The sequence below is a fragment of the Spermophilus citellus genome (assembly GCF_964194105.1).
Source record: "Spermophilus citellus genome assembly, chromosome: 3".
Classification (NCBI taxonomy): Eukaryota; Metazoa; Chordata; class Mammalia; order Rodentia; family Sciuridae; genus Spermophilus; species Spermophilus citellus.
The window spans coordinates 25,260,945-25,285,450 of NC_138184.1; the positions used below are offsets into that span (position 1 = coordinate 25,260,945).

A 24,506-nucleotide genomic window follows, 5' to 3' on the forward strand; every position below is an offset into this window, starting at 1 on the left:
TATCTGCTTCATAACAGACATCCATACTCTACAACTCAGGAATTTATATTCTTAATAAACTCTGAGACTTCTGTACAGGGAAACAGAAATTTCTTTACAGGATTATTAGCCATAGGGAAATTTGAATCAATATAAATTTCCTCCATCCTTAAAAAAATAAAATAAAATTCAGTGTATTCATAAAATGAAATACTGTACACAATTTAAAATGAATACATATACATGTATCAATATAGCTAAATCTCATAAACATGATGTTAAGAATAAAAGGAAATGGGGTAGTTTTCCTAATTTCTCTTTCAGTAGATTCATCATTGATGTATAGGAATACATTCAATTTATGGGTGTTGATTTTATATCCTGCTACTTTGCTGAATTCATTTATAAGTTCTGGAAGTTTTCTGGTGGAATTTTTTGGATCTTCTAAATTTAGAATCATGTCATCTGCAAATAGTGATAGTTTGAGTTCTTCTTTTCCTATTCATTTCCCTTTAATTTCTTTCTCCTGTCTAATTGCTCTGGCTAGAGTTTCAAGAATGATGTTGAATAGAAGTGGTGAAAAGAAGGCATCCTTGCCTTGTTCCAATTTTTAGAGGGAAAGCTTTCAATTTTGCTCCATTTAGAATGATGTTGGCCTTGGGCTTAGCATAGATAACATTTGCAGTGTTGAGGTATGTTCCTATTATGCCTAGTTTTTCTAGTGTTTTGAACATGAAGGGGTGCTGCATTTTGTCAAATGCATTTTCTGCATCTATTGCGATGATCATCTATCTGGTTCTTGTTTTTTAAAATCTATTGATGTGATGAATTACGTTTATTGATTTCTATGTGCTGAACCAACCCTGCATCCCTGGGATGAACCCCACTTGATCGTGGTGCACTATCTTTTGAATAAGTTTTTGTATGTGATTTGCCAGAATTTTATAGAGAATTTTTGCATCTATGTTCATCAGGGATTTTTTTTTTTTTTTTTTGGTCTGAAGTTTTCTTTCCTCGATGTGTCTTTGTCTGATTTGGAGATAAGGATGATATCAGCCTCATAGAATGAGTTGGGGAGGGTTCCCTCCTTTTCTATTTCATGGAATAATTTGGGGAGTATTGGTGTTAATTCTTCTTTGAAGGTCTTGAACACATGAGCATAGTCCATTTAATAATAATCGAATAAATTATTATGTGCATTTAAAATGTAAAAACATGTATGGGAATGATCACCATCAGACTTGGGATGGTGACTGCCTTGGAGTGAATGCAGGGGACTTCAGTTTTATCTGTGGTGGCACATGGTGGGTCAGAACATGGTGGAAGCCATCGTTGACCTTAGGTCCTTGTTTTAAAGTATATATGTAAACGGCTAAATTTTTCTGTATCTCAGTTTCCCTAGCTAATAATAAACATGGCATACCTCACAGGTTTATCATGATAATTAAATGGTTTAATATGTGTGAAACACTCGAACAATGCCTGCCATACGGCAAATGCTATTTAAGTCTTTATTATTATTATTTTGTGAGGACAAATAAAACAGGATTTGAAACAAACGTGGCAACATGTTAATATTTGGCAGTTTGTGGCGAGTACAAAGGTACCCACTATGTTATTCTATACTTAAAATATACATTCTTATTTTATAATTTAAAACATATGGTAAAGATAAGTAACAAATCAGGAAAATCATGGCAATGCATAGAGAAGATAGAATGGTAATATCCTTAATATATAAAGTATATTGATAAATAATTTTTAAAGCAAACATCCTAGTGGAACAATAAGCAATGTATATGAACAACAAGCGAAGGCAATTTTACCAAAAAAAAAAAAAATCGAAGAAATAGCAAATAAAATAGCCTTGTCCTGTTGAATTAGAAAAGGTAATAAGAATAGGATACCCAATACTAGCAGAGAGGCAGCTACTCACACATAGCTCATGGAATTGGTGAAAACCTGCCCCTGAGGATCATTTAGCAGTGTGTTGGAAACACTAAAAATGATTATTGACTACACAATTCAATTTCCAGAAATCTGCCCCATGGAAAGAATTGGGAAAGTTGTTTTAAAGTATATATGTAAACGGATACTTATTTGTTTGTGTTTAAGAGGGGAAAAAAGAATGCTCATCACAGGGAAATAGTTAAACTGGTTATGGCACTCTACAGGCCACAAAAAAAAAAAAAAAAAAAAAAAAAAGAAAGAAAAAGAAAAGAAAGAAAGAAAGCAATACTGTAGAATGCATAATTGGCACAGAAGCGTGTGCACAGGGTATTCTGGGTTAAGTGCAGGTTTATAGCATGTAGAGTGTGATCCCATTAAAGACATGCCAAGGTCAAGAAGAGTTTGGGGTTCCCCAGAAGCCCTTCCACTTGCTGGGACTCCACCATGAGCACTGATAGTGGGGAGTCAGAGGAAGTGGGTCCCCACACTCAGAGCCATCTGCCAGATCCCAGTGAGCCTATCAAATATTCAGAGTTGTTTCCATCTGGAGCAGCCCCTGCCCACTCTCAGCAGTCATAATAAATGCCTCTGATGGTCATAACAATCGCCCTCTCATAAAGTGTCCACTTTACATCCATTAGCTCTAACTCTTAGAAACCTTCTATGGAGTTATTATTATCCCCATTTTACATATGGGAACGCTCAAGGCTCAGAGAGAGATGGAGAAACTGGCCCAAGATCACACGGGGCAGACCCTGCTTTATACTGCAGGTCTGACTGCCATCCTCTGCACATCTTAAACCATCAAGCTGTGGTCACACGGCCTTAGAACACCTGATCCTGTGGCAGGAGCAGGTACCAGACTTCATGTACTTCTCAAGCTTAGCTGTGCATTAGAGTCAACTGGGAAGGTTTTTTTTTTTTTTTTTTTTTTTTTTTTTTTTTTAATTCCTGTAACTGGAGTCATTTGGATGGGATCCAGGCCTTGGCATTTTCAAAGCTCCCAAGGTGATTCCGGTTCTCGGGTCAGAGAGTCCGTGCATTCCAAACAGCACTGCCCCAACTTCCAGTAGCCTAGGAATCAGCACCAATGAGGATTCTGATTCGGCAGGTCTGGGATCATCCGAGATTCTGCTTTTCTAAAGAGCTCCCAGATGATGCTATTGGTACCCAAAGAATTTTTCATGTATCACTACCCCCAAAGGCATTCCTAAGTGCAGGGCCTTTCCTGAGCTCCAGTCCCCAGAAATAAATAATAAGGATCTAACAGTCCTTAAGAACACACCCTCCCTCGTGTGCCCAGGCATGTGCTGGAGAGGGTCACAGGTGGGACTCAGAGGAAGGGACAACACAGACCTCACCACTGGGGACTCTCTGGGAAGCCTGGGGCAGGAGCACTGCTGCCTGAGGGCTCTGAGCACAGGTGCATGAGACATCAGCTGGGTGGGGAAAGGTCCCTGAAGTCAGGAAAGCGGACCCGGCTGGTGCCAGGTAGAAGGACCATGGTGCCTGCAGGTCAAAGGCCCAGCCCTTGTTTATTTAACAAATACTGGTGGGCCACCTATGCACTGGGCATTATCCTAGGTCTAGCAAGACAGAAAAGTCCTTTCTATCAAGAAGCTTCTGAACAGAGGGGACTTGATGAACATGCAGCTGTCAGATGGTGGTAGGTGAGAAAGAAAGAAAGGAAGGGGACCAGGAGCGGGATGGAGGGCACGTGATTTCAAGCATCAGGAGGCCCCAGGGGTTGAGTGGCTTTTGTTCAGAGACCTGAAGGGAGGGAGCCCGGTGGATGAAGGAGAAGAGGCTCTAGAGAGAGGGAGCTGTGAGTGCAAAGGCCCTGGGAAGAGAACAGCAAGGAGATGGGGTCCAAGGGATAGAGAAACTATGGAAATAGGCCTTGGTCCTGGGAAAGAAGCAGAGCCCAAGGATCCTTCCTGGGGCCACCCAAGAATTTGGGTGGAGGCTGAAATATTTCAAGTCATTCCCCCTACACACACACACACACACACACACACACACACACACACTGCCAAGAACTTGGCTGGTGGAAGAATGAACATTTCCATGAGGGCCATGCCTCCCCAAGCCCACTTCTAGGGGCCCTCTTCTGAACAGAAGGGACAGGCAGATGCTGTGGCCATGGACAGATGCCTCTCTCTCTCTCTCCTTTTAGCTCAGAGACCCCTCAGGTGCCAAGGCCAGAGTGACCTTCCCTTTTGATTGTTGACCCCAATGAGCCAGCTCAGCCGTGCCTGTCACCGACTCCCATGTCTTCACTGTTGCTGCAGACCCAGCGCTGTTCCCAGAGGTTCCCCAGTCTTCTGCCCACAGCATTCCCTCCCCTCCAGAATGCCCTGAGTGCCTTCTCGCCTCCCTTAGGATAGCTCACGGCTCCTCAACAAGATCAAGGAGGCTCATGTACAGACCTCTGACTTCCCTTCACATTAGACATCCCCCACTCTTGGAACCATACCCCTGTTATAGCAATTGGCAGCCTTCAGGATAGCTGGCTATGGTCATGGCAGCCTGGCCCACCACAGTATGAGTTTCTGAACCACAGGCTCCAATGGCCGAGGCCAGGCAGCTTGGGATTCATGAATCAACAAACCAGGTGAAGCTCAGCCTCCACCCACTCAGGAAGGTCTGCTGGAGAGAGGGGAAGCTCAAAAGCTTGGAGGAAAGAGCTCTGGGTTATTCTCCTGGCTCCTGAACTTGATAGCTTTATGACCCCAAGGATCCTAACTTCAGGAGCCTTCCCTGCCCAGCCTACGCCTCATGCACCTGTGCTCAGAGACCTCAGGCAGAGGCGCCCCCTGCCCCAGGCTTCCCAGAGAGTCCTTAATGGTGAGGCCTGGGTTGTCCCTTCCTCTGAGTCCCACCCGTGACCCTCCCCAGCACCTGCCTGGGTACAGCAAGGGAGGGTGTGTTCTTAAGGACTGTTAGATCTATGAGAACTAATACTTATTTCTGGGGCCTGGAGCTCAGGAAAGGCCTTGCACTTAGGAATGCCCTTGGGAGCAGTGATACGTGAAAAATTCTCAGTGCCTCAGTTTCCTTTCTTGTAAATGGGGACAAGGATGTTTTCCTCATGGGGTTGTTGAACGGATTAAAAGCTGCAATGCATGCAGAGTATTCTAGTATTGCACCTGGCACATCACCAGTGATCCAGAAATGGCAGGTGGCTAACATTACGGTGGGAAGAGCTCGCAGGTGGACAAGGATTGAGGGCATTCTGAGCAGCAGGAACAGCATGGGCTAGTGCTCCCTGGGGAGCATTCCTTGGTCATTCCACCAGGAGTGCTCCCCAGGGAGAAGCATGCTGGAAGGAGTCTGGGGCTGGGTCACCACCTCCCTCCTCTGCCTCCCCCACACCAGGGGCCTCTTAGACTGAAGTCTGTAGAGTCCCAGTGGGCCCAGGCTGGTGTCGTGCTTGATGAGCAGCTGAGAGGGCTGGGACACCAGGCTGGAGAAGAGAGCCAGCACTGAGTGAGCAGCACTGGGAGCCCAGGGCAAGTCAGAGCTGCCAGCCAAGAGGAAGACCCTGCCAGAGCCAGAGTCAGGAAGTGAAGTGCCCTTGCTGGCCAGAGGGTCCTCCAACCGGAACCTCAGAAGCCCCTGATTCCTGCTTCCTCTTCAGGTCTTCACCGGAATCTTCACAGCAGAGATGACCTTCAAGATCATTGCCCTCGACCCCTACTACTACTTCCAGCAGGGCTGGAACATCTTCGACAGCATCATCGTCATCCTCAGCCTCATGGAGCTGGGCTTGAGCCGCATGGGCAACCTGTCGGTGCTGCGCTCCTTTCGCCTGGTACCCAGCTGGACCCACTGCAGGGGGGGGGGGCGGGTGGGTGGCTGGGAACACCCCTCTCTGGGTCACCTCTCAAATGCCCCTGCTTTGATAAGTCATGCCTTCAGCCCCAAATCATTCGCTCAGTGCCCCTAGCACCTAGGAGTGGAGGTGGATGAGACAGAAGGAGACGTCTCTCCAAAAGAGCAATCGGGGTGATATCTGAATGATTTTCAAAGCCCTTCATGGTCCACAGTGTCCCTGTTAGTCCTCATAGGACCCAGGAGTAAGGCTGGTATTTCCACCTCCCCATTTCATAGATGAGGAGATAAAGACTCAGAGAGATGAAATGAATTTCCCAAAGCCACATGGCAAGTAACAGGTGGAGACAGATCGGCTGGCCACTCATCCAGGCAGCATTTTTAAAACTTTAATGTACACACAAATCACCAGGGAATCTTGTTAAAATGCAGAGACTGATTCAGTAGTTCTCAGGTGATGCCAAAGGTGCACATCTGTGAACCACACTTGGAGCTCAAAATGCCTGAAAGATCCAGATGTGGGGCTGGAGTTGTGGTCATGGAAGTCTTCCTAGAGATAGCTCCTGAGCTCTGTGGGTGGCTCCTCTGGGGGATATAGGAAGGTAGAGTGGTGCAGTAAGTAAAGAAAGCCTGGGATGTGGGTTACAATCCTGATTCCATTGCCATGAGCCGAGGAATTTACAAGTTATTCCACCTTTAAGGGTTGGATTCTTCATCTGTCAAATAAGGTAGCAATAGTGCCAGCCTCATGTGGTTATTGGAAGTTCTGAATTAAGCAAATCATCTTAAGCACAGGCATGGCACATGCATTACACATTAGCATGTGCCCCCTTTCTCTGTGGTAACTGAGAGGAGAGAAAGATGGAGGTCATTGGATGAGTCAGAGATGGTTTGAGATGGCCCAAAGGATAGCTGATGAGGACAGATCTGAAAGAGGAAAGATGTTCCAGGTTGGGAGAAATCTATTGGGAAGCTCCTGGATGTAAGACCAAGGAAGGTAGGAAGCTGGTATGGGACAAAGAGGTGATAAGTTGAGGGGCATGCGCTGGAGCTGTTGACCTGACTCCCAGAGCAGAGTCCAGCCAGGCTGCTCTCAGAAATGGGTGCGAGTGCATGCTCTTGGAGAAATGGGGAGAGGTGGGTGTCAGTGGCCTCCAAGGCTTCCCTGAGTTTTCAAGCAGGAGCTGGGGGAGGGGAAGGGTGTTCATGAGAAGTGAGAGCCGAAGTCCCTCACATGGACCTCTCCTCTTCCTCCCTCCCCAGCTGAGGGTCTTCAAGCTGGCCAAATCATGGCCCACCCTGAACACGCTCATCAAGATCATTGGGAACTCAGTGGGAGCGCTGGGGAACCTGACATTGGTGCTGGCCATCATCGTGTTCATCTTTGCCGTGGTGGGCATGCAGCTCTTTGGCAAGAACTACTCCGAGCTGAGGCACCGCATCAGTGACTCCGGCCTGCTGCCCCGCTGGCATATGATGGACTTCTTCCACGCCTTCCTTATTATCTTCCGCATCCTCTGTGGCGAGTGGATTGAAACTATGTGGGACTGCATGGAGGTGTCTGGGCAGTCGTTGTGCTTGCTGGTCTTCTTGCTTGTTATGGTCATTGGCAACCTTGTGGTAAGTCGGCCAGGGGTGTCGCACATGCATACCCACCCAACCGACCAACATTTCATCCTCCCAGCTACCCCAAACCCAGCCATCCACTTACCCATTTGCTTACATTTCCTCCTCTCTACCCACTCATCCAGCCATCTATCAAACCACCCACCCCTCAATCTCTCATCCATCCACCTACCCATTGTTTACCCGTCCTTCCCTCTATTCACCTATCAACTCATCCACCCACCTATGCCCCCACTCACCCATCCGTCTATGCACTTATTTTTAACCCATATATTCACTTACCCATTCATTCTTTTATCTACCTACTTGTTAATACATTCACCTCTACAGCCATCTATCCACTTACCAATCACACTCCCACCATGTGCCTCTCTTATCCATCTGTCTACTCACTTACCAATCTCCTGTCCATATTCACCCATTCAGTCATCCTTCAACCCCATGTCCTCATCCATTCATCCATCCATCCACTCATTCATCACCCATCTATTCATTTGTCCATCAACCATCCACTCATGAACCATTTACACAAACATACACACACACACACACCCTTCACCCTTCCATATATCCACCATTTATCCATCCATTCATTTATCACCTATCTGTCCTCTCACCCGTCTGTTCCTTAATTCATTCATCCAACTCATCCATCCATCAACCTACCTTTCTATTCACTTATTTACCAGTCCCATCCATTCAGCTAGCTACTCACTCCTTACTCATTGACTCATCTATCCATCCACCTATTTATTTATTTATTTATTTATTTATTTTTGTGCCAGGAATTGAACCCAGGGGCACTTTACCACTGAGCCATATTCCCCACTCCCCCTTTTGAGACAGGGTCTCACTAAGTTGCTTAGGGCCTCACTAAGTTGCTCAGGCTGACTTTGCACTTGTGATCCTCCTGCCTCAGCCTCCTGAGTTGCTGGAATTACAGGCATGTGCCACCACGTCCACCTATCACTCACTCTTAATTGAATTTTGCTCATTCGTTCATTCACCCACTTATTTGTCTGTTTATTCATTATTTACTCATCTCATTAACTTATTTATTGACTCATCTATGCATTCTTTTATGGTCACTATCAATGAATCACCAGATGATTTTCAGTTGAGCTTAGCATATGTTCACTGAGCCCCTGTTGCATGTAAATGTTCCAAACACCAGTAAGCAGACTGAAGCAAAGGTAGCCTAGCCCTAGCCTTGACACTGCTCACTCACCTGAGAGAATTGGGAGGTGGGGAGTTTAAACAGGTCTGAAATAATTCAGACTGGTAAAGTGACCAGAGCACCATGGAGGAACCCATGGGTATGTTCCCCTCCAGCTAGGGGAATCAAAGAGGGCTTCCTGGAGGAGGGTTTGAAGCTGTCCTGATAACCAGGTAATGTGGAAGAGGTTGACCATTAGGTATGAACAGATGGTGGTCCATGTGGGGTCCAGTAGGAGATTTTTAAGCTACCCTGAGTAGTTTTGGTGGGAGTTCCTACTGTCCCGTAAAGAGGAGCCAGGCCTTTGTTCCTATGGCCCCCTCTCTGTCCTAGGATCTTGCCTTGTGTCCTTAAACTGTGCAGAAGTTCAGATTTAAGAGAGATCAAGGTCTAAATGCCAGAGGATAGACCTTAGGAAGAAACAAGGTTGAGGTGAGTCTTTGGTTCAGAACCAAGTCAGCATCCACTGTGGACATGGAGCCACCTTCCTGGGCGCACAGGTGGCCCACACATGCTCCAACATCACGGCTGCATGGTCTGGCTCTGCTGCTGCAGCACAGGGTCACATCTGCGCATAGAGAACTTTTAGATCTACTTTTCCAGACTGCTGTGGGATGAAAACTTTGGGCTGTAGATTTCAGAGCCTTTCGCCAAACCTGCCTGCTTTTACTTCCATGTGCTTTAACCAGGATAGGATAGGACAAGACTAGTTGTAGTCAAACCTCCACGGTGCAGAGCTCACAGCCCAAAGAGTATCCGTGCCCAAAGAACCCAGCTCTTTTTGCTGACCCTTGGGTGGGAGCCTCACTTAGCCCCTGACCAAGCCCCAGGGTCTGCCAGACCCTGTCTGTTCTAAGAAGAATACAAGTGTGCTGAGCACCGAGCCCCTGGCCAGGCTGAGCCGCCCCTCACACACAGAGCCCTGCCATTTCCGAGCGGATCTGCCTGGGGATGAGAAGATTAGAGGCTGCTGGAGGAGGGAAGTTAGCGCCGGCCCACGCAACCCCCTCCCTGGCCGCCTCAGGAATTGGGCCGCTGCCTGGCTGGCGTGGGTGGAAGCAAGATTGCCATTGAAATGGGAAGTGAGGATCAGGCACAGGCTGGGGAGCAGCGGCATGATTGACAGGGAAGCACTGGAAGAAGCCGAACTTTGGAAGCTTTAGACAAGGGAGGACTCAGGTCCTGTGTGGGTGGACAAGGCTTCTAGGTGCCCTCCTACCCTGCCCCCAGCCTGGGCCCAGGACTCCTGGGATCAGAAGATGGGGGGCCACATATGCAGTGAGGGCTGGAGTAGGGGACCGCAGAGGTCAGCAGGAACAGAGGCAGGCTGTGCCTGGGCCAGGCCAGCGCCTCTGATTCACATCACATGCCTTGCCCCCAGATGACGACATCAAAAGGGCTGCCAGGTGTCAAAGTGGTCATCTGTCAGTGAGATGCCAGGGGAGAGTCTTACTCCTTAACCTTTCCATACCGTTTACATGAATACATGTTACCTGTTACGTGAATACAGAGGCCTGGCCTCACTTCACCACCACTTTCACCAGAATCTCCTTCACAGCTTTCTGACAAGTGTGGCATCCCTGGACGGGGTGTGTGGCATCTCTTAGGGGCTTACAAGAAGTCAGAGCAGGAGCTCCGAATGGATCTCTGATAAGCACTGTGCACTCACCTTCACCAGCCACCTGCTGCCAGGGCCCTGTTCAACTGCAGTCCATCCTGGGGACTGGGAGGAGCAGACATCAAGCCCTCAGTGGGGACATTATGTCCCTGGGCTGTGCACCTGGTGATGCTCTTAGGCCAGTCCAACCCATGTATGCGATAAGCCCACCGCCATCTTCCTTTACCCTCCACAGGACTGAAACGCAGCCCCTTGTCATACAGCAAACATTCTCACTCCTAGCAAAAAAACAGAACTTCACATTTTCAGGATGTTTTAACAACAAGCAATTATCCAGAACCATCCAAAGGCTGAGGGGTTAGACAGACTCTCCTTAAGGAGTCTCTCATCCCTAACCCCTAAGAAATAACTTCAGTAAAGTACTGTGCCTTCTGGAATCTCTTGGATGCAAACCCCTCCTCTCACCCCTGGCAGCAGAATGGGCCTTAGAACCACGGCTGACCCTGGCACCAGTCCCAGGTCCCCCACCCTATCCCAGTTATGTGGTCCCACTCACAGCACCCATTGGGTGCCCTTACAAGATAGACACAGCCACCTCTGTGGGGCCAGACCCCACAGTGATTCTGAAAGTCTTCTTTTCCTATCATTACTCTCTATTCTGCTCAATCCCCTGCATCCTTCACCTGGAAAACACAGACCTAGAACACAGGGAGACAGGCTTCCATAACAGCAGCTGCAGGTCTTACAGCAGAGAGCCTGCTTCTGGCGGGAGCTCACGCAGACCACTCTCCTCCTTCAGCATCAGATACACCAGCTCCGTTCTCAAGAAAGTCCTGAGAATTTGGGTTGCTTCTGGGTGGGAATCTGTCTTGTTCCTAGACACCCATTTCCCAGGAAGGAACCCCATGCCCATCCTGACCCCATTCCCAATGCTGCAGAAAGAGGTGAGAGAAGAGAAAAAAAGGCCTATGTATGGAAGTATCTGGAACAGGGATGAGGCCTGTGTGACCTTAAGCAAGCCCCTCTTTGGAGTTCATTTCCATCTGTAGCCTTTGATATGCTTCTCCCACTGAACCCGGATTTAGACTGCATGGTGAGCACTTGGGAGGAGGAATTTGAATTTCTTTTTCTTTTTTTTTTCTTTTTTGTTGGGTGGGGGGTACCGGGGATTGAACTCAGGGGCACTCGACTACTGAGCCACATCCCCAGCCCTATTTTATATTTTATTCAGAGACAGGGTCTCACTGAGTTGGTTGGTGCCTTGCTTTTGCTGAGGCTGACTTTGAACTTGGGATCCTCCTGTCTTGGCCTTCTAAACTGCTGGGATTATAGGCATGCACCATTGCACCCAGCAAATTTATTTTTCTTTTATAGACAAACCCTCCACATTCAAGAGAATGGAGGTGGGGGCTAGGATGTGGGCCCCGACCCCAAGTTTTCCTATGGAGCTGAAGCTCAGTATCCATGGCATGGTTCAGCACCCAGGTGAGCCTGACCTGTCACCCCAACAGGTCCTGAACCTCTTCCTGGCCTTGCTGCTCAGCTCCTTCAGTGCAGACAACCTCACGGCCCCGGATGAGGATGGGGAGATGAACAACCTCCAGCTGGCCCTGGCCCGCATCCAGCGGGGCCTGCGCTTTGTCAAGAGGACCACCTGGGACTTCTGCTGCGGACTCCTACGGCGGCGACCTAAGAAGCCTGCAGCTCTTGCCTCGCATGGCCAGCTGCCCAGCTGCATTGCCAACCCCAGCTCCCCACCACCCCCAGAGACGGACAAGGCACCTCCAGCCCGTAAGGAAACAAGGTTTGAGGAAGACAAGCGTCCAGGCCAGGGCACCCCTGGAGATCCAGAGCCGGTGTGTGTGCCCATTGCCGTGGCTGAATCAGACACAGATGACCAGGACGAGGATGAGGAGAACAGCCAGGGAACTGAGGAAGAATCCAGCAAGCAGGTGAGTCCCTGCCTTACATGTTTGCAGCACCTTCTTCTTCAGGGCCCAGGCACTGCTGTCTGGAAGAACCAGCCTGGCTTAGAGCCCCTGCCTCAGTAGTGGAGTGGGTGGGGTAGAAGAGAAGGCCTCTGCCCAACAGCTGAACTCTCAGAGGGGTTCGAAAACCAGCTACTGTTCATTCATGCCCTGACTGGTCATAGGCCACTAAGTGTTCAGACAGGGAAACCGAGGCATGGCAAGAGAGAGACTGCTAGGAGTTCTCATGTGTCTAAGGCAGAGCCAGAGTCCCTGGCCCCATAACTCCACCCTGACCTGGCCATTGTCCATCTCCAGGACTAGCAAGGTGGCAGGTCTTGGCAAAGGAGGGGTGCCATTTCCTGACCTCCTGACTGCCCCCTTTCCTCCTCCCATGCCCAGGGCTAATTCTGAGATTTAAAAATAAGCATCCCTAAGACGGAGGTGTCAGAGACAGCACTATCTTATCTCCCAACCTGTTATTTTTAACACTTGGGACCAGGGTCTGGACAAAAGAGACAGTCCCCTCCCCCTCCATTTTCCCTTGGCCTGAGCCAGACACCGGTGGCTCCTCCTAGGTCTGTAGGCCAAGCAGCGATCGGTGGTTCTCTCCATTTAGCTGGGTTCATTCTGGCTGCTTCCTCTGGCCAGCACAGAGGGCACCTGGCCTAGAGAGCAATGCTCCCCCTGCAGGGAACTTGATCTGAGGCTCTGGGCTTGCTTTTGTCTCCTTCTACCTCCCTGTGGTCCCAGAGGCTAGCCTGAGCCCATTGAGTCAGGCTGTGGGACCGTGGCAGTGACAGTTGGGGGACAGGGAGAGTAGGGTTGCCAGGACTTCAGCTTCCAATTGTCTCCAGTACAGAAGAAGAATTGCACCTATCCCTCTTTACCTCTCCTTTCCTTTTCCTGAGCCTGTGGGCTCTGGCTCCCTGGGGCCAGCATGGAAGCATGCATGTGTACGTGTGTGTGTGTGTGTGTGTGTGTGTGTGTGGGTGTGCGTGCGTGCGTGTGAGCGTGAGGGAGAGAGAACAAGCAAGCAAGCCAGGGGGCTTGGGTGTAGCTGGGCTATGATGCCCATCAAATTAGTGCTGTTTGATGATCATCATAGCCCAGCCACACCCTTCCAGGGAGTTGGGAGTGGAGGATATTTATAGATCTTTTACCTGGACTTACTGGGAGCTTCCCACACACCTGGTTAGGGCCCCTGGGGGAGGGTCTTCAGTGAGATGGAGGTTCTATGAAGAGGGCAGAAGGCAGGGCCCTTGTTGAATGGGCAGGGCTGGAAGCCCACAAAGTTAAGACTCTGGAGACCCTCTGGTAGGGTGTATAGGCTCAACTCACGGGCTGGGGTCTCTTCAGCAGGAATCCCAGCCTGTGTCCAGTGGCCCAGAGTCCCACCCAGAGCCCAGGGCCTGGAGCCAGGTGTCCGAGACAGCCTCCTCCGAGGCTGAGGCCAGCGCATCTCAGGCAGACTGGCGGCAACAGCAGAAAGCGGAGCCCCGGGCCCCAGGGTGCAGTGAGGTAATGCACGCCTTTGTCCCTGAAGTTGGCGGGGCGCTGCTGCTTGGGCTGGTCCCAGGCTGGGAGAGGTGCCTGCACCAGCACGTGCCTGCATTTGCTGGTGGAAGACCCATCTGCAGAGAGCAGACTGGGCAATGTGTTCTGACAGGAGAGGGGTGCACAGGGCCATGGGGAAGTGGCCAGCCCAGGACCCTGCTGCAGGACTAACCCAACGCCTCTGTGTGTTCACCCTCTCCTCACCCCGTGTTCCCATGTTCTTGTCCTATTTGGCAACCTGTCCTGTGAATCTGCCATCCAAAGAGACCTTCAGGGAGCTCTGAGAACTGTTTTTGGCACCTTATCACCAGCTGCTTGTCACCTACACTAAAACAGAGGCCACAAATGGGAGGCCCGCCCAGCCTGCCATAAGAATTTGTTCTGGCCACACACAAAAAAAAGTTTTACTTTCAGCCAGCAGTGGTGGCGCATGCCTATAATCCCAGTGGCTCCAGAGGCTGAGGCAGGAGGATCATGAGTTCAAATCTAGCCTCAGCATAAGCAAGGTCCTAAGCAACTCAGTGAGACCCTGTCTCTAAATAAAATACAATAAAGGTCTGGGGATGTGGTTCAGTGGTTAAGTGCCCCTGAGTTCAATACTCAGTAACACACACACACACACACACACACACAAAAGTTTTACTTTGATTTAGCTACCACCCCTTCAAATTTGGGAACTTTCATAAAAATCTGCGTTTCTGGCTTCTCCTGAAAAACTAGAACTGCTGAAGAAAAGTGGTCACCATGTCCCAGACTCAGGCTGGAGCTCCCTGACTTACTACAGAGCCACCCGCCTGACTGACGGTTACCTGCCTGGCCCCCATAGTCATTCGAGTTTGTGGCCTCTGAGCTAAGGGATCATGGCATGGCTAACTATACTGCCCAACTTGGCTCACATTAAGTGAAATGTAGAGGTCACGTGTGCAGAGAGAGCTCAGTGCTATTGTCCTGCCACCTGACCTTGCTCCTCAGCCCAGCATTGTGACTTTCCCTGCTGAGAGACAGACCTGGGGAAGGATTTATGGTCACAGTTAGTTTGAAGTATGAGGGTCTAGAAGAGTCATCCTTCCCGCTGGGCAGGTCACAGTCCTCCCCCTAGATGGTCTTAACCTTGAAGGGGTGTGGGAGCAGGAATATAGAAGACAGATAGTCACTGGAGAGCATGTGGACCTTGGAGTATTGTCATTTCTTCCTTTCTTCAAATCACTTCATGATGGGCCCAGTAAAAGGGAGAGAGAAAGAGAGAAAAAGAGGGAGGGGAGGGGGAGAGAAAGAGAGAGATGCTAGGGTTTTTCCCCAGGAAAGGACTTCCATGTCTCATCTGCAGGAAGATCCTAAAAAGTGTCCTCCAAGTGACAGCCCCATGTATTTTAGGCATCGTCAGCATCTGGACCTTCTTGGCCTACCCCTTTCACAGCCCAGCTGAGCTGGAAAGAGAGAGGAGGGAGCCTTCAAAGTCACAGAAATCACAAAGAATAGAGCCTCACCCCTCGGGGCACCCAGAGCAACTGCTTTCCCCTGGAACTCGTCAGCCCTTTCCCATCACAAACCTCAGAAGTGCACAAGATGTGGAGACATCAGCAGAGTGATTTTCAGAGGAAGGGACAAACAAGGCAGGCTGGAGGATCAAAGCTGTTTCCACATCCAAGCAGAGTGGCAGCCGCGTGGGCCTGGGCTGCTGTGACACGGAGCCAGCTGAGGCGGGGGTTGACCTGGCGGGAGGCCGATGAGGGATTTCCTTTCTTCACAGAAAACCCTGATGACATCTGTCTTTAGCTTGGACTCCCTAGCTGCAGAGCCTGAGCTGGGGATGGCTACGTGTGAAGGGAGGGCTCTCAGGAGAGATCCATGAGGAAGTAGGAGACGCAGCCGAGGTGCAGGAGGGAGCTGTGAAAGTCCTGTTCGCTGAGTCCCCTTCATTGTCCTGTCTGCAGGGAAGCTCAGGAGTATGAAGTGTGCCACAGGCAGGGGCTGCACTTCCTCAGTCTTGCTGGTCAGGCTCTGGGTGTTGGCCACCCAGGGGGTAACCACTGAGACTCTTCCCAGGATGGCAGCTCCCTGGCTAACAGGAGTTTTCTGGAGGAGAGGTCAGCTAAGCCACCAGTCTTCACAGCAGCCACGAATGGGTGCTCTGGCCTAGTCGAGGGGAACTGGGAAGAGCACCAGCAGTGGCCACTGCGACACCTTCATATGCCCACAAGAGACACCCAGACACAAGGGCACACCCACATGCACGCACCATCAAGTTATCAGGCCCGGGCAGCAATTCCCTGCATGGCCGGTAGAAGGTTGTGGCATGTTCTCAGTCTTACCCCAGGCTCTGCACATCACATCAGCATCCATATGGATGGGTCGAGAAGCATGGGCTGGGTTGCTGGCCTGTTCTCTGCATGTCTGACTTGCTGCTGTGTGTGCCTGCGGCCCTGTTCTGACTGTTCTGAATGTGCATCTGCATCCCCAATGTGTGTCCCCTGTACCCTCCCGGGTCTGTTTTGTTCCATCCCAGTGTGCTCCCAGAGCCCTTTCTTATACCACCTCCCAGGTCTAAACCCCAGAAGACCAGAACCACAGACCCAGGAGCTCTGAGGTCCAGCCTTGGCTCAGGCCTGACTGGCCCTAAGTGTCTCTGCAGCGGGTGCCCCCTACCCTCCCTCACCTCAGATTCTCAGAGTATGCAATGGGGGGGTGACTGGGGCTCCTCCCCTGAGAGAGCCAAAAGCTTCCCCCCTGGACTCTGGGCTCAAGGCTGGAGGCTGCTTCCCAGCCCACTCATGCCCTTGCCCTCCCCTGCCCACAGACCCATGAGGACAGTTACTCTGAGGGCAGCACAGCAGACATGACCAACACTGCTGACCTCCTGGAGCAGATCCCTGACTTGGGTGAGGACGTCAAGGATCCGGAAGACTGCTTCACTGAAGGTACGGCTCTGGGAAGCCCTTTGCCCCAGCCTCAACCTCTCCCAGAGGGGACAGACAGAAGGACCAGCAACTCTAGCATCCAGGGCCACGTCACACCCACACGCTGACCTGGAACCACTCTCCTTCCCCATTCCTCTGTGACCCTGGGAGTTCTTCCATCTACCACTGACATGAGTCATGGCACGTCTGCCGTGGTGTGCAGGGCTGGCCAGCTATAGTACAGCAGCACCAAGGCCTGGTGACACTGTGTGGTGTGGTAGCCCAACTGTACATGCCCCCACTGCACCAGTGCCCCAGGCCCTGGCACATAGTAGGCCCTTGGTAAATACTTAAGGTAGGTGTGGCGTGTGGCCGTGTTAGTAACTGACATCTATAGTTCTCCTGAATTGGTAGCTGGGGACAAAATGAGGGTTTTCCCTTCATGTGACATTTCAGTAGAGGCTGTCATGGAGAGGTCTACTATTCCCAAGGCTCTGAAACTGCAAAAAAAGGAGAAGGACTGGGGACAGAGTACCCCAGGAGTTTCTGAGCATTTCTCCAGGGGGAGGGTTTCCCAAATGAGCAGAGAATAAGCTGGAACCCATGCCAACCCCCGTCTTGCCCCTGCCCAGCCCCATCAGGCTGTTCACCCATTCTCTGAATGCTTAGTCCATTCAGCCTCTCCACACAGTACCTGCTGAGTGTGTGGCCCTTGCAGGGAATACCAACAGTCCTCCCCCACCATGGGCCCACCCGCCATGTTGCCCTGTTTACTACCCCATTATTGCAACCTCTTTCTCTCAGTCATTCCCTCAGCTCCACAGCCTTCTGCCCATCAGACATGGGCATTGACAGGCCCTGAGCTGGGCCTATCTGTCACCCTCTCCCATAGGCTGCGTCCATCGCTGTCCCTGCTGCGCAGTGGACACCACACAGGCCCCAGGCAAGGTCTGGTGGCGACTGCGCAAGACCTGCTACCGCATCGTGGAGCACAGCTGGTTCGAGACATTCATCATCTTCATGATCCTGCTCAGCAGTGGAGCTCTGGTACTCTCCCCGGGATGCAGAGTTGGGGCAGGGAGGGCTGGAGAAGAAGGGGAGGGCAGGAAAATGAGGTCTCCAGCTAGAAAGCCAGGTCAGAAACTGGGGCAGAACCTCTGCTGAAAATGTGCTCCCCAGGCTCCTGGAACAGAGTACTGCTCACAAACTCCATGCCCACAGCAATGTGTGGAGGCCAGACCAGGAAGGGATTGCAGAGGCCATTTGTCCAGCCCCCTTCCTTATTCCACGAAAGAGAAATGGGATGCCCCAGATCACCAACCTCCCACACCGGAGCTCTGGTGACTCCCCTGCCTGCGTAGAGAGAGCATCAGGCATTTTTTCAAGCCATTATAATAAAGTTAAAACTGAGGGTACAGTGGTAGCTCCACTCAGTTCCTCTTCTAGGGAGGCAGGCCACGTAGTTCACACATTTTCATTAATGCCTACAACAAATCTTTGCGGCAACATTAAGTAATATGTCCAAATTCCCACCCATCAGGAGCCACAGATCTGGCATGTGAACCCAGGCAGTCAGATTCCACAGTCCTTTTTCTTGACCTTCCATTTATTTGTTCAATAGATTTTTTTTCTATACTCTCCTTGTATCTTTCGAAGTGAGCTGTGGGGGAGCAACAGGAAAAGGAGACCTCAGCCCTGGCATCAGGGGCTTCTAGTCTAGTTGGGAAAACCAGATTCAGGAAGTTTGATTCAGCACTGAGCCAGGGGAACTGGAGCAATTAGGGGAGACTTCCCGGAGGCAGCAGGTGGAGCTGAGCTGTGGAAGCAGGGAGGTTTATTGAGGCCAGGAGGAGGAGTGAAGCCCTGCAGAGATGCTCTATCTGGCTTTCAAGCACCCTGCTCTGATCTCTCAGGAGAGCCCTGGAGAGGTTTCTGGTAGGTACTAGTGAACAGGGAGAGGGCTTCCAAAGAAATGGAAAAGTTCCTGGTCCAGGGGGAACAAGCACCTGTGTTATTGGGGAGGTGAGAGCCCCACACAGATGAACAACTAACAGGAAGTACGTTGGGCCACAGAATGGGAGGAAGGGCACTTTAATCCAAAGCTATCTGTGGGGAGGCACTGTGGCTGTCACATCTCAACCTCTGGTCCTACTATCCGCCCCAAACACTGCCCCTCCCTTATTTCAGAGTGGGCCTAAAGCCATGGTTTTCAGTCTGCCTGCTGTTTTACCATTGGCAACCAGAGCCAAATCTCTGTGGGTTTCAGAGAAGGATGATTTGACAATATGTTAACAAGTTTTGTTTTTAAACAGCCACAAGCAAGGGCAGCCAGAGCCATTTAGTCTAGGCTGTGGAGGAAAATCTCAGCCTGGCGTAAGTGAGGAGGAGTTTTGGCAAGCATCTGGTGAATCTGATCAGGGGAGACAGCCAAGCACTGTTGTTAAAAAAAAAGCACCATGTCAGTGATAGATTGGGAAAAAAAAAGTCTTCAGTGTTTTATTTAAAGTTACAAACTTGTTCAGCAGAAAGCAAACTATATCCCTTCCAAATTGCTGAGGGAACTTTTTTAAAAAGCAAAACAAATTTTACAACCAAAAAAAAAAAAGAAAAGAAAGAAAGAAAAGAAAAAAAAGAAGTAACAATAAAGCATAAAATAGCAGAGGCAAGATCAAACATGTTTTAATAATAAATATAAGTGGATAAAATTCACCTTTTAAAAAGAAAAGGACTCTGAATGAATTATAAAAACACACACACCAGCTATGTGCTCTCAAATGACAAACCTGAAACAAGGAGTCTCAGAGATATTAAACATAAAATAAAAGTGTTACAGGTTGAATATCCCTTATCTGAAATACTTGGAACCAGAAGTGTTTCAGATTTTGAATATTTTTCAATTTGGCAACATTTGCATAGACATTACCAGTTGAACATCCCTAACCCAAAATCTGAAATAGTCCAAAACCCAAAACTTTGAAAGTTATGTCAGCAACCAGAGTTTAGGGAGTATTTTGGATTTTGCATTTTGGGATGCTCAACCTGTATCAAGCAAATGCAAACAATGACAACAAAAAACAGAGGTTTTGTTTGTTAATATTAAATGTGGTTTAATTTAAATTAAAAACCTTGAGATGAGACAGTGAAGGTCCAATCTACAATAAAAGTATAACTGTAATGAACAGCTTAGGATGGCATAGCACTGAAATATATAAAACAAAAACCACCAGGGGGAAAAAAAAAACAGGAAAAAATGACACAGTGAAACAGTACTGAGAGATTTACCACATTTCTGTTAGTTTTAGACAAATCAAGTATAAAGAACAAGACAATGGGATATACATATATCTGTTTCTATCTATCTATCTATCTATATATGTAATTTTATCTAATAAATTAACACCTAAATAGTATTATATGCCAGAGATTATTCTAAGCATTTTATGAACATTCATTCATTTAATTCTCACAATAAGCCTATAAGATAAGTACGATTACTAAGACAATTTTACAGATAAGGAAATTGCTAGAAATGCCAAAAATAGGGGCTAGGGATGTAGCTCAGTAGTAGAGCACATACCTAGCATATGTGAGGCCCTGGGTTCAATCCCCAGCACCACACATAAAATAAATGAATAAATAAAAGATGAAAAACAAACACTTAAAATATAAAAGTCATTCTTTTTTTTTTTTTAAAGAGAGAGTGATAGAGGGAGAGAGAGAGAGAGAATTTTTTTAATATTTATTTTTTAGTTCTCGGCGGACACAACATCTTTGTTGGTATGTGGTGCTGAGGATCGAACCCGGGCCGCACGCATGCCAGGCGAGCGCGCTACCGCTTGAGCCACATCCCCAGCCCTAAAAGTCATTCTTAACCAGACTTTGAATAAAACAGAAAATATGTTGGTGCTAGGTTCATAAATGCTCAATAAATAAGTAAATGAATAAATAAGTAAAATAAAGAGGGTCATTTATGGACCAGTGATGACAGTGTGTAGTAAATCAAAGATTATTATTCCACCAACTTTGCCTACATGAAAACTAGGAAAATAAGAAAAGAAGAATAAAGATTGAGGAAAAAACTAATGGGGCCACCTGGAATATAACATATTGAAAATACTGCATGTGGGATGCAGCCAAAGCTGTAATAAGAGGAAAATTCTTAGAGGAACACTTTTATCATTAAATAAAAAAAAAGTAAATAAGAAACATAACAAAATTAGATAAATTAGAAACATAACAAAATAATCTTAAAGAAATCATGAGAAGTAATTACTGAATTAGAAAATAATATAAAATCTCAAACCTTAAAAATTAAAATAATAAAATAAGCCACTAGCTAATCTAATCCCTCACATCTCCAAAGGTGATCATTTTTACATTCCCAAGGAAGAAAATAGAATATTTTCTTCCTTGGGAATGTAAAAATAATCCTAAAAAAAAATTCTAGAACATTAAAAGAGGTGGAAAGTCTACTGATTATTTTTATGAAAACTAAAGAATGCTGGTTTTTAAAATTTCAGTATACTGAAAAAGAAGCAATAGACCACTTTTTCATAGTTCATACTCTGTACTTACAAATAGTAATACAAAAATCTCGAAAAAAAAACACATGCAAATATAATCCAGAAACATATTTAAAAGATAAAATATATCATAGTTATATTCGAAAATGTTAGTATAGTGCATATTAGGAAATATATTTATATGAATAGGACAAAGATTAAAAAACACAATTATTTCAATGAATGCCTATTTCAAACTCTGGTGAAAATATAAAGCATACTTTTTTAAATATAGTGAAAAACTCTCCAATTCTATCATCATCATTAGTAGTAAAGCCCTTGAATATTCTCATTAAGGTTAAGAATACAAGAAGGATCATTTAACTACTTCTTAGCTCTTGCTCATTATTAAATAACAGTCTTAAGTACCTGCCAGTGTGATTTATCAAGAAAATTAAACACACAGTGTAAAAATTCGAAAATGGAAGAAAGTGAAGTCAATACAATCAGTTGAGCATAAAAGCAAGAATTAAAAATAATAGAAATTGGGGCTGATGATGTAGCTTGGTGGTAGAGCATTTGCCCAGCAATCCTCAACACCACAAAAATAAAAAAGAATTAAAAATAATAGAAATATATCATGGTTTGTGGATAATATGGTCACCTAGAACAATTTAAAAACCTTTCAAAAATGTTATATGTCTAGTTATAAAGTAACAAAGAATTGTTACTGTTGTTATTACTTTACACTAACAGAAACCACTTAGTTACAAATAACATTTCTCGAATATTCCTTACCTGCCAGACACTGTAAGCATAATAACTGGGAATAAATATAAGAGCTGGGCATGATGACGCACACCTGTAATCCTAGCAACTCAGGTGGCTGAGGCAGGAGGAATCTCAAGTTTAAAGCCAGCCTCAGTGATTTAGCAAGGCCCTAACAACTCAGTGAGACCCTGTCTCTAAATAAAACATATAAGCCAGGCATGGTGATACATGCCTGCAATCCCAGCAGCTCGAGAAGCTGAGGCAGAAGGATCCAGAGTTCAAAGCTAGCCTCAGCAACAGTGAGGCACTAAGCAACTCAGTGAGACCCTGCCTCTAAATAAAATTCAAAATAGGGCTGGGGATGTGGCTTAGTGGTTAAATGCTGCTGGGTTCAATCCCTGGTACAAAAAAAAAAAAAAAGAAAGAAAAAAGAAAAGAAAGAAAGAAAACCATATATATATATATAACTTTGCTAAAAAGCATTTTAAAAAACAAATAGAATTCATACTCCAATCTCACATAGGAAGACTCCGTATTAGTTTCTAAAGCATTTAATAGATTCCATGTGATAGCAGTAAATTTTATCCCTTTTTGAGTGAACTTGACAAACAAAGTTTATCATGAAAATTACAAAAAAGGTCCTAGGAAATTCATGTGATATTAATGCGGGAATAGACATCATCAGACCCACACAGAGGAGCTTAGCTCAGTGGCAGAGCACTTCCCTAGCATGCATGGGGCTGGCCTCAAACTTAAGATCCTCCTTCTTCAGCCTACTGAGTCACAGGGATTGTAGGTATGCGCCAAAGCACTCAGTTCTAATGAATGGATTTTAAGTGGATCACTTAATAAAGTGTTGAGACAGTTGTCAGATCACTTTTAAAATTTGTTAAAATAGGTATTTACTCTTTACCAAAACGTATTGATCTTTAAAATTGGAATACCAAACAATCAAACCACAAAACTTTTTAAAAAAGTAGGGGACCCATTGGGTGCATTGGCACATGCCTATGATCACAGCAACTGAGGAGGCTGAGACAGGAAGAGCCTAAGTTTGAGACCAACGTCACCAACTGGCCCAAGCAACTTAGTAAGACCCTGTCTCAAAATAAAAAATAAGAAGTACTGGGGATGTGACTCAGTGGTAAAGCACCCCTGGATTCAATCCCCATTACCAAAAAAATAAAAATAAAAAAAAAAAGGAAAGAAGGATTTTGTAGTCTTGGAACAAACAAAGGGCTTTCTTGGTACACCAAAGATTTTACTAAGTGAAAATTATAACAAATTCTATAACCATATTAAATAACATACTAATAAATGATACTGACGTGGGGTAAACAAGATTTAAAGGCACACAACAATGTCGGATGAAGTATATCAAACAGAGTTAATGTGCTCAAATGCACAGTACTCTTAAAAATAGGCAAAGGATATGAACAGGCAATTCACAAAAGGAAAACTGCAGATACCTAAGGAAAAATGTCAGCATTCCTGGTAGTAAAATAAATTAGAATGTAATGAAATACAGTTTTCATTCATTAGTCTGGGAAAAGCAAAAGAAGGAAAAATAACACCTGTGTTGGTGGAGTAGTTGGGGAAGCAGCCACCTCTGTGCTCTGTAGATGGAGTGTAAATTGCTGTCCTCTGGGAACTTGTTTCCCAGTCTATGCAAAAACCATACCTTTGACCTGGCCCCTCTATTCTAGAAATTTATCCTTGACAAGTAATCTGACACATTGTTCGCCTCAGTGTTGTTTCCTCTAAGGATAAACTGAAATGTGCACCCACAGGGGTTTTAGCTCAGTAAATAGTAGAATATGCAAATATTAAAATATATAGCCCTTTAAAAGATTGATAACTATTATATGAGGCATTCACATTATTGAGTGAATAAAGTTTCACCTAATAGACTGTTGGAAAGTAATTTCAAAGCAAATAGTTAGTGTATCTTATAGAAATAATATTGTATAAATTCTGTATGCATTGCATATGGGTTTGTGTGTGTGTGTGTATGCATGCATACGTATGCACATTTACACATCAATGGTGTCAAAAAGAGTGTTCACCTAAGTGTTAGCCGTGGTTGCTTTAGGGTCATGAAATTGGAAATGTCAGTTTTTATAATTTCTCTATTATTTAAATTTTATAATAAGCACACATTTTATTTCAGAATATATGTATTCTGAAATTAAGATATGTGTGCATACATCTATTAAGATATTGTGTCCTCCTAAAACTAAAAAATAAATATTAAAAAAAGAGATATACATATGTATGTAAATACACACACTTATATATATGCCTGCTTTTTTGTCTTGAACAACTTCCAAAGTCCATTTGGGGACCTGAATTATACCCCTGTGCTGTCTACATGGACCCTGTTAGCCATATATATGCCTCAGCAGTGCACCTCCAGGCATTGTGAACAGCACTGATCCGCAGTTCAGTGCAGCACACAGAGGCCCTACAGTCAGGTGGGGAGAGCCAATAGTGGCAGGAGGAAGGTGCTCCCCAGGGCCCTCAGTGAAGCGTTCAGTTGCCTGGATGGGGAGCCTCAGAGTGCGCTCTGGATGGCGAAGTAACTGGAGA

General features: G+C 46.8%; 1 protein-coding gene across 1 annotated transcript in view; it reads left to right on the plus strand.

The window, feature by feature from the left end:
* The window catches only part of SCN5A (sodium voltage-gated channel alpha subunit 5), a 98,240-nt gene that overhangs the window by 54,478 nt on the left and 19,256 nt on the right, over window positions 1-24,506 (plus strand). The window contains exons 15-20 of the mRNA XM_081288520.1: window positions 5,570-5,743; window positions 7,027-7,383; window positions 11,735-12,175; window positions 13,550-13,711; window positions 16,545-16,665; window positions 17,537-17,691. Of these exons, the coding sequence (XP_081144646.1) occupies window positions 5,570-5,743; window positions 7,027-7,383; window positions 11,735-12,175; window positions 13,550-13,711; window positions 16,545-16,665; window positions 17,537-17,691 (1,410 nt within the window). The remainder of the gene's footprint in view (window positions 1-5,569; window positions 5,744-7,026; window positions 7,384-11,734; window positions 12,176-13,549; window positions 13,712-16,544; window positions 16,666-17,536; window positions 17,692-24,506) is intronic.